The 11,486-nt window shown below is 35.2% G+C and overlaps 1 protein-coding gene across 1 annotated transcript; it reads left to right on the forward strand.

The window, feature by feature from the left end:
• The first annotated feature begins 9,551 nt into the window (after positions 1–9,551).
• LOC121762784 (heavy metal-associated isoprenylated plant protein 7-like) lies at positions 9,552–11,186 on the forward strand. The gene is made up of 5 exons (XM_042158775.1): positions 9,552–9,669; positions 9,762–9,960; positions 10,052–10,263; positions 10,347–10,434; positions 10,553–11,186. The coding sequence occupies exons 1-5, from the start codon at positions 9,661–9,663 to the stop codon at positions 10,960–10,962; spliced, it is 918 nt and encodes a 305-aa protein (XP_042014709.1). The 5' UTR covers positions 9,552–9,660; the 3' UTR covers positions 10,963–11,186.
• The last annotated feature ends 300 nt before the right edge of the window (positions 11,187–11,486 follow it).

Raw genomic sequence — 11,486 nt, forward strand, 5'->3', positions numbered from 1 at the left:
TGGGCATACATGCCACTTGGAATGGTGCACATTCATAGAATTTGGCTATCTAGCTAATTATATATATAGAGTGACAATTACAAATAATCAAAAATTCTATATGTCCTTAGAGCATCCACAATCGTGCTCTTGCCAACGAGCACGGTTGTGGGCCCGACGCCACTATTCCTGCCTGCTCTCTGGCAAGAGCACAACACCCACAGCTGTGCTCTTCTGCAAGTACGAGCACAATTAAACAAAAACATTTCCATAATATTAAAATTCATTAAAAAATCACAATAAATATTACAAATTATAAATAAAATAAAAAAGACATAATTAAAATCCTAAAAATTAAAAATTACATAATTAAAATACTAAAAATTAAAAATTAAATAATTAAACTCCTAAAAATTTAAAATTACATAATTAAACTTCTAAAAATTAAAAATTACATAATTATTGGCTAATATTATCCGTGGAAGACTACTGATCTGGCGGCAATAACCCCAATTATTTTTGGAGACCCAATATCATGGCCTCGTGAGTTTGAAGTTGCTTGGGGGCCATAGTGGGGGTATTTATAGATGAAAGTGTGTATTTTTTTGGGGGGGGGGGGGAAATAAAAAAAATTAAAAAGTGGTAAAAAACGGTAATAAACGGATATATTTTTTTTGGGAAGTGCATTTTTTTTTTAAATTTTAATCGATTTTTTTAATTAAAAATCGATTTTTAATAAAAACAAATATTCAACGGCAACGGCTATGCAGTTGTCCAATCGCCGTTCGCCACGTGTCCTTCTTGCTGGCACGGCGCTGCTCGATGCATCGAGCATCATCGTGCCAGCGGCGGCGAGCCTCGTCCTTGCCAGAGGCTCGGACGGACGCGGGGCCCGGCGCCACCGTTGTGCATGCTCTTAGGCCATGAATTGCTTGTCCCCAACGTCATGAAATAAATTGGCCTTATCTGTTTTGAAGTTTGAGAGTGAAATTGTACGTGAAATTGGGCCACTATATTAAAATTGTCTCAACTTATGTCTTACGTACGCCCATATGCTACTCCTTCTATTTTAAAAATAGTACGAGATTTTTTGGGTACAAAATTTAAAAAATCGATATATGAAAGATTAAAGTGAAGAGAATATAATAAAAGAGAGAAAAATTATTGCTAAAAATAAAAATGACTCAACCATATAGAAACAACTCAAAAGAAATATGACTCAATTACTTTGTGATAGAAATCTATGGGTTCCATCCTAAAACCAATTGGTAATAGGAGGAGTGACCCATTAGAATTATATAGTGGTTTCAAGTCTATGTGAACAACGATGTGGGATAGTTGTAAATATATTATTTTAGTTTCAATTGCCAACACCCTCCCTTCAAGGTGAAGCTTGGAGGGGTTGGACTAAGCCCAGATATACTGTTGGGTCAGTCATTTTTTTTCAGTTTCAGTCCAGATATACTGCTGGGTCAGTTAAATTTGACCCACAATCGGCGATTCGCTCTGATACCATAATACAAATCCATGGGTTCCATCCTAAAACCCAATTGGTAATAAGAGTGACCCATTAGAATTATATAGTGGTTTCAGGTATATATGAACACCGATGTGGGATAGTTGTAAATATATTATTTTAGTTTCAATTTCCAACCTTTTAAAATAAATGGATTATTTCTTAACTTTGATTCTAATTACTTAATGCAGATAAAAGAATGCAAATCCATGAGCTCAAAGTCTATGGTGCAATTAGTATATACTACTAGTATTTCTTTATTGTAAAGAAATAGTAGCTCACAACTTACGGACTTATAATAATTCTTTTGGGAGACAAATTAATTTGTATATATGTTCCAATAGAGATTTTATGGTTTCAATAATTGAAATGTGTACAGAAATTGTTCTTACATCGAATTGGCAATGCAGGTGAATACCAGAACTACTATAAAAATTTACTCTTTTAAGGACACAAAAATTGAGATGCAATTACTAGCATTTGGAAAATTTAAAAAATAACCATAATTTAGGACTCAAAAGCAAGAGTCTCTAAATTGAGAGCAAATTATCATAATATTTATTTTTTTAGAAAGTTTCTATTTGTGTTCTTAATTTTAGTTGGGACATCAACAACAAGGACACTTTATGAAGCTATGGTGATATAATTAGATTCACAAATTAGCATTCTTAATACTATTAAAAAGTGTCCTTATCCAATCTTTTTATTGTAGTGAAGTAATGAGTTCACAATTTGATTAATTGTTTAAAACAAATTATGCATTAAGTCAGTTTTTTAGTTGTTGTGTTTAAATGTACAACTCACAATATTCATTGTTATGAGTCGTAGATTTATATTCATGTCTGTGGAGTATTTCTTTTGTGTAATTATTAGTACTTAATGAGATGAATGCCTAGCCCATACAAATTTAAAAGGCCATAAATCAAATATCATAAAAGAAATGGAAGAAATTTTTTGTATGCAATCCTTAGATGATGAGATGAATCCATATCCCATACAAGTATAAAAAAACCATAAATTAAAAATTATAGTAAAAGAAATACTCCTGTTGTGTATATGGGTAATTCCGAAACTGGCAAACCATTGTCATAAGGGTGTCCACAATGGGGGAGCCGCTGCCCGCGGCCCCCCCATTGCAAAGGCCGAGAGCCGGGGCGGAGAGGCGAGAAGCGTGGCTGAGCCACGGCCGCGGCCTTCACGCGGCTGAGCCGTGTGAGCCGCGGCCCTCCCATTGCAATCGCCGCGAATCGAGGCTGGGCCGCGGAATATAAATTAATTTTTTTTTAATTTCGATTTTTTTTTTATAAATATACACTCTCATTTCCATTTTTTCACTTTATTCTACACTTCAAATCCTTTCATTTTACACTCTCAAACACTACAAAAAATGCAAGGTGGTGATGGTAATTCCCCGGGGTATGGAGACTCGGGATACGGCAACTTCCCCAATCAGACGTGGAGTCCGCACTCGTCCCATTTCCATTTTTCTTTTTATTATTATGTTGTGTTTTTAAAATATTTTCGTTGTAGAATTTTCTCCTATTAATAGTACGACGAAAATTTGTCTCTACTTCTCTCTTTATTAAATTATTTTTATTATCCAAATTATTAATCTACTAAAATTTAATAACATTAAATTAAATTAAAAAATAACATTAAAAAAAAGCAAAAAAAAATTTACATTTTAGAGGGCCACATTTGGTGGCCCTTTGAATTTGCATTGACTTTTTTACATTTGCCATTACAAATGCCACATGGCAGTAACAATTGGTGGCCGAGCCACAAATGGTGGCCTTTGAAGGCTACCATTGTGGATACTCTAATAATTGAGGTAGAATAAGTATCTATATACATATGATCCTACTTAAATAAAAATATTATTAAATGAATAGTGAATTTTCATCCAAATAATAAAATTAATAAGTACCAGGAAGCATGATTCCGTGGCCCATCAACTATTGCCTACTGCCTACTGTGGTAGGTTGTCGAGAGTCTGACGCCAAAAATATATCGCATAATTATTTTTTGTCGATAAAAGAATAATCTTAACATAAATAATCACCTCAAGTTTTATCAAATATTTATAAAATGAAAATAGAAAAAAAGAAGCGAAATATTTTTAATAGAAAATGAGAATTATTTTATTAAATAGAAACTTATATATAGATTAATTATAGTCGATAAAAAACAATCTCAAAATTACATAACAATACAAGTTTTATATAAAATTCATAAAATAAATATAGAAAAACGAGAAAAATATTTTCAATATCAAAAGAGATTTATTTCATTAAATAGAAACTTACATATAAATTAATTTTAATAGACAATCCAAATTAAATAAATATAAATATTTTTCATAGTCAGCATTAATCATGCAAATCAGTCCCATTATTGTATAAATTTTTTTATACTTAGCTCCAATTACATAAATACGCTGAGTGCAATTTTAATATATTTATATCGAATAACCAAATTAATTGTGATATTTGTAAATAATAATGACTTCAAATTAAGTGAATTCATTAGAATTGAAAAATATCGAATCTTACTTCTTCATCGAAGAGCAAATTAATTATAATCTTTATATCCGTTGGAATAAATATGATACACCGTATAAATTTAATGTTTTCATCTACCCATTTATGTAAAGAATTGCGCAAAACAAATGGGGATAGTAAATATATGGATTTGAAGGTTGCATCACAAATTTATGGTGTTTATATATACGTATTTGGGAATTGAACAAAGCTTTAAACCAACGTGGGTTCGAGAAAGCTGTCAGAGTCTCATTCCATTTATTGTAGAGTGCCAATATACTTATATTTTTGTTTTTACAAATTCATCTATTCATCTGCTTCCCGCGCATGAGATAAACACTGAATTATTCGTCCATTCGAATACATTGGTTTATCAGCATCCCGTGCTAGAGATAAACATTCAAAATGTTCCATTTATTCAAATATAGCTAGTTCATCGGCATTACATATTAGAGATAAACACTAAAATATTCGTTCATTCGAATATAATTAGTTCATCAGCATCACGTGCTAAAAATAAACACCTAAATATTCATCCGTTCAAGTACAACTAATTTATCTGCATCACGTGCTAGAGATAAACTCTTAAATGTCCGTCCATTCTAATATAATTAGTTCATCAGCATCACGTGCTAGAGATAAACACTAAATATTCGTCCATTTGAGTATAATAAATTTATCCGCATCACGTGCTAGAGATAAGCAATTAAATGTCCGTCGGCTCGAGTGTTTAGAGCATCCACAACCGTGCTCTTGCCAGCGGCACGGTTGTGGGCCCGGGCGGTACTATTCATGCCTGCTCTCTGGCAAGAGCACAACACCCACAACTGTGCACTTCCGCAAGGACGAGCACAATTAATATAAAATTCAATTACACAAAAACATTTCCATAATATTAAAATTCATTTAAAACCCACAATAAATATTACAAATGACAAATAAAATTAAACATTGCATAATTAAAATCCTAAAAATTAAAAATTACATAATTAAAATCCTAAAAATTAAAAATTACATAATTAAAATCCTAAAAATTAAAAATGACACTACTCGTTGCCGAATTTCGCCCACATGTGGTTGATTAGGTCTTCTTGTAGTTGATTGTGGATTCGAGTATCGCGCATTGTGTGTCTTGTCTCGATCCTCTGGCCAACCGTCGTATGCTCGCCTCGGCGTAGGGGAGACCTCGCTGTTGAGCTTCCGGCTTCGTCCTCGTCGTAGAAGCTAGCCGCCCTCGGCCCTTCGTCGGCTATAATCATGTTGTGTAATATAATACACGTGAACATGATGTCGGCGATATTATTCACGTACCACAGCCGAGCCGGGGCCTTCACAATGTTGAATCGAGCTTGAAGGACCCCGAAGGCTTTTTCGACATCTTTCCGCGCTGACTCTTGACGCTGCGCAAAAAGAACCCGTCTCGGGTCGTGCGGGTTGTGGAGCGTCTTCACGAACGTCGACCACCTTGGGTAGATACCATCGGCGAGATAGTAACCCATGCGGTATATATTTCCGTTGATGGTGAAGTCGATCGCCGGTGCTACACCATTCATCACATCATGGAAGAGTGGTGACGAATATAGCACATTCAAGTCGTTGTTGGATCCAGCAACGCCGAAATATGCATGCCAAATCCATAGGCGGTAGTCGGCGACCGCCTCAAGGATAAGCGTTGGGCCGCCGCCTTTGTGACCGCTCAAGTGTTGCCCCCTCCAAGTGGGTGCTCGAAGGAATTCATCCCCAAAAGCAGAACGAACGCCCTCGCAAAAATTCTTTAAACATAGGATTCCAGTGGACTCACCGATATGCAAATACTCGTCGAACATGTCGGCCGTTTGCCCAGTAGCGAGTTGTCGGATGGCACACGTACACTTCTGCAACGCCGTGATACTTTGCCGGCCGGCTGCATCTACACCTGTTTGAAAGTATTCAACACGTGCGGACAATGTGTTGACAATTCGCATGAACAAGCGCTTTGACATGCGAAAACGGCGCCTGAAGTAATCTGCCGGAAACCGCGGCTGGTCGGCAAAGTAGTCGGCAACGAGCCTTTCGTGGGCTCCCTCCCGGTCACGATGGATGTACCGTCGATTTGATCTGGTTCGTTGAGGAGGAGGAGCAGGGGTATTCGCCGCGACATATGCTTCGTAAGCGGCACGATGTTGTTCGTAGTATTCTTGTTCTTCGCGTTCCGCTTCCGCCATAATATGGGTGAAATCCATTTGAGATTTTGAGTGGGGGATGAATGTGTTGATAGTTTGTATGAGAATTATGAATGAGAGATGAATGAGAGATGATTTGATGTGATAAATGGATGATGAATGTGTGTATTTATAGATGATTTTGGGGAAAAAAAAATAAAAAAAAATCAAAAAAATTCAGAAAAAACGGGAAAAAAACGGCCATATTTTTGGGATTTGGAAAATATTTTTTTTTTTTTAGCATTATTTATAATTAAATACCGATTTTTTAAAAAAAAATAAAAAAAAGTTTAAACACAACGGCTATGCCGTTGACGAATGGGAGCGCGCCACGTGTGCGTCCGCTGGCACGGACGTGCTCGATACATCGAGCAGCGCCGTGCCAGCGGCGCGGCTGCAGCGACGGCGGTCCTGCGCCTTGCCAACGGCGCGGACGGCGGTGGCGTCTTTCGCCACCGCTGCGGATGCTCTTATCTCTATTTTTTGGATCTATGTACATTTAAAATCATCTTTCATCACATGTGTAGTCTGTTATAACGCCATACTTAGCAGTAATGGTGTATACAAATAGTAATTATTTTGATAGGAGTTATATTTGAAATTTCGAGAATAATTTGTATACAGTACTTATTTTTAGTGATTGTTGTGGCTTTTACGCAATGATTCATTACTATATCAAAAATTAAAAACAACTTGATATAGGCTAACTCCCAGATTGAACCAAAGTGTCTCAGCCAATACTGAGCGGCATGCTTTGGGCAGACGTTAAACGTCATTATCATTGCTCTTATACAAAATATGTCTACTTTAGTTGAATAATAATTGAATATTAATTAATTGTATTAGAAAATAGTAAGAAATTATTGTATTATTATTTTGTTTTTTTTAATTTAATCTTTAAAATAACACTGCATATTTTCATATAAAAAATTATTTTTTAAGTAGAATAAATTGAGTAAATTTTTGCATACATTATATTTTTATGAAAAAATAATACTCCATTTGTCCCAACTAAGTTGAGTCGTATTCTTTTCTGGGACGTCCCAACTAAGTTGAGTCGTTTCCTTGTTTGACATAAACCAAAACATCCAAACATTCATACTTTATTCTATCACATACTTTATCTCTGTTTATCTTTTCCACTTTATTCATCCCACTTACTTTTCAATACAAATTCTTAATTTCTGTGCCCAAAAGTTTTAACTCAATTTATTTGGAACGGAGGGAGTATCATTTTTTTGACATACCATGTCACAGTTCATAGTTGGAATAAAATTTCAATAATAAGTAAGTATAATAAATTAGAAAAGATTGAGACAGAATTAATAAGATGAAACAATTAGAATATAATTAATATATTAAAAATCGAGATAAATTGATAAATTCTAAAAATTGAATTAAAACTATAAACTCACTAAGACCATGTTTATCGGAGACATTGGTCCCTCTCTCTCCTCCATGTCATTTACAAAAAAAAATAGAAAATAGAAAACGGTCTCTCTCTCTCTCCTTGACCTGTGGTCGACCAAATGAAAAATGAGACTTATGGGTAGCTCCCTCTCTTCCATGCATTCACCAATGAGATTTTGCCATTTGACATAATTTCATTGGTACTTAATTATTTTTTTAATAAATCATTCATCTTTAATATATTATATTAAACAAAATTAATAATTATACCAAAATTCATAGTTTTTCGTTCTCTATAAATAGAGATCAAATTTGCTATATTTTTTTATAATTTTTATCTTTCATTATAATCCATTTTTATTTACTACAATTTCTTTTTTTAGTACTATCAATTATTTACCCTTAATTTTGTTAGTACACAATGCAATTTTGTTTTTGGTTTGTTTGTCTATATTTTTTAATTTGTTATTTTTGTGTTTAAATAATTTTACAATAAAAAAATTATTTAAAACAAATAGAATCTATTATTTACAAATAATATAAAAAATAATATAAAAGTAAATATATAATAGTGTAGTTGGGTGATCATTGATAAATCATGAAAATATGTGTGGTTGGGTTGGATGAATATTAATGATGTGAAGGAGATAGAAATGAATTAAATATTGAAAAAGTGGATGGTTGGGTTGAGTTGAAGGTTTGCTGATAAACATGGTCTAAAGGGCTATATGACAAGTATATTTAATCATTAACTTCAACACAAAAATATACAATTAATATATAAAATTTTCCTTATATATTAAGAACTAGATATATAATTAATATATTTTTAAAATTAGAATTGTAAAATCACTAAAAAAGTTAAATAGGAGTATATTCGATCATAATTAACCCATAAAAAACAATTAGTTCAAAATTGAACCATTAACCCATGAAAAAGACACAATTAATTCAAAATTTTTATTTTATGGAGTTTGGTGTGATACACATTTATCCATCACAACGGATAGGTAATAAATTGAGTAGTATTAATTCCTACGTCATTGACAGACCACTATTTCCTTTGAGATATCATTGAGATTTACTTGCAGTAATAATACACCAATTTTTCCATGTCAGATCCCACTATTTTTGTTACCTCAATCATTAAATAAAATGTTGTAGGAATACAGAATTGAACCTCATTAATTCAGATTTTCCAACACCTCTTTTGCACTATTTACATGTTAATAATTTCGAATAATATAGCTTTACACAATTATAAAACTTTATTATAAAATTCAATAATTTAATACCCATCAAAATCAGTTTTTTTCGATTTATTCACGAATCACGACACATTGGAAGCAGTAGGTCAAAATTCAGAAGCAATTTCCAAATTTTCACTATAGAAGTAGATTGCTAGATAAGTGTAGGTGAAAAGGTATGTGCACCAGCCACCAAAAATGGCTAGTCAAAACAATTACACACACAAATGTTATGTTTGATTATTTGCATTAATCCGACTCCTATTAATGTTGTTCAGTTGAATAAATATGACTCGACTTAATTTCGTAACAATGCCCACTAAAATTAATAGTAGTCTTACAAATTTATGATTTTTCCACTTTGTATAATCAAAATTAATCTCAACAATAATACGAGATAAAAAAATTCGACAAGTTAATCTAGATTTATCCGACCGACTCCTATTAATGTTATTCGGTTGAATAAATACGACTCAGACTTAATAACAATATCCGGTAAAAGCAATAATACTCCTATGAACTTATGATTCTTCCCCTTTGTATAATTAAAATAAATCTCGAAGAATATTATTCGGGATAAGAAAAGTCAACAAGTTAATCTCGAGCAACCGAACCTTCCCGAACCACTCCGCGTACTATATAAGAGCCACGTCAGTGATAGTGATGACACACCCCTATTCAGCCCGTCTCTAGATCTGATAAACTCAAACAATTCTCCTGCTTCATTTCTGTGTGTAATTTACACGCACTCGAGGTGTATCGCTCCAATGGGCGAGGTCTCTCTCTCTCGCTCTCTCTGTTAGTATATATTTGTATATATCCAACAAATTTGTTGGTTATTTACATGTTCTTTGTGAATTTGGTGCAGGAAAAGCCAGCTGACGAGAAGAAAGAGGAAGCTCCGCAGGCGGCGGCGGCGGAGAAGAAAGAGGAAGCTCCGAAGGCGGCGGAGGATGGGAAGAAAGAGGCGGAGGCGCCGCCACCGCCTCAGGAAATCGTTTTGAAGGTGTTCATGCACTGTGAGGGCTGCGCGAGGAAAGTCCGCAGATGTCTCAAAGGATTTGAAGGTATTAATTTGAATTGATTTCACGTAAAACTGTTAGTTTTTCATTTTGAACTGATTTAATTAATATTTCTCCTTTTTAAATTTAATTTCAGGAGTTGAGAATGTTATAACTGATTGCAGAGCGAGTAAGGTGGTGGTGAAAGGCGAGAGAGCAGATCCGATGAAGGTTTTCAAGCGAGTGCAGCGGAAGAGCCACCGCCATGTCGAGCTCATTTCTCCGATTCCGAAGCCTCCGACGCCGCCGGAGGAGCCGCAGAAGCCACCGGAGAAGGTGGAGGCCAAAGCTGAGGAGAAAAAAGAGGAGGTAAGTTCAATTTCAAATCGATTTTTGAGTTTTTTGGTTGCTGAGATTCATTGTTTGAGCTCTGGTTTCAATTTTGGTTGCAGCCTTCTGTGATTACTGTGGTGTTGGGGGTTTATATGCACTGCGATGCTTGTGCGCAGGAAATCAGAAAGCGCATTCTCAGAATGAAAGGTGCTCTCTCTCTCTCTTCACGCCATTGATGCTCTGAAATTTCTTCAATTTCAATTAATTGAAAGAGATTCTAGGTCAATTGAAGAACAATTCAACTCAAAATCAATTTAATTTGCAGGAATTGAAAGCGCAGAGCCGAATCTGGCGAACTCACAGGTCACCGTGAAAGGAGTGATGGAGCCGAAAGCCCTCGCCGATTACGTCTACAAAAAAACCGGCAAGCACGCCGCGATCGTGAAGGTCGATCCAGAGAAGAAAGAGGAGAAGCCGAAGAAAGAGAAGAAATCGGACGGAGAAAAATCCGACGCTAAGAAACCGGAGGAGGACGGCAAGGAAAGCAAATCCGGCGAGGCTGCTACGGCGGAGGAGGAGGATCTGAAGATGGAGCTGAAGAAGAACGAGATGTTCTACAACTACTACCCGCAGCAGTTCTACCAGCAGCATAGATACGTGCACGAGCAGGAGCAGATGAATGCTCAAACGCAGATGTTCAGCGACGAGAATCCAAATGCATGTGTGGTCATGTAAATTTGGAGGAAGATGAGGGGCAGAATGGGAAGAGTGTTTTGAGGGGTAAGACTGACCTTTCGCTGTGGGTGTGCTCCCATGTCTTGGAAGGTGTATTCAGTAATGCATAGTATAAATCTACAGTAAGATTTGTAGATTTTTGCAAGAATTTTGTACCTTGTTTTAATTTATAATGTTTGTCGCTTAATTGCTCTCAATAATACTGAGTAGTATTTTATTTTTAAGTGTAATATTTATTTATACTTGATCCTGTAGTTGTACAAGTGTTTGGCTTAAGTGTTTTTTTTTGTCTGGTTGCAAATTTTTGAATTTTAATAAACAATAAAAAATGGCCTGAAAGTTTACTGTTTTTGGTGAAAGTGATCGGTTATTTTACAACTTTTTAGTGAAAATATGGCATTCATCATTTTACAATTGAGCCATAAAGTTTTTGTCATAAACTCTATTTAACCCTGAGAGCATCCGCAGCGGTGGCGGTTGGCGCCACCGCCGTCCGTGCCAGCGGCAAGGCGAAGGACCGCCAC

This window comes from Salvia splendens, chromosome 13 (assembly GCF_004379255.2).
Source record: "Salvia splendens isolate huo1 chromosome 13, SspV2, whole genome shotgun sequence".
NCBI lineage: Eukaryota > Viridiplantae > Streptophyta > Magnoliopsida > Lamiales > Lamiaceae > Salvia > Salvia splendens.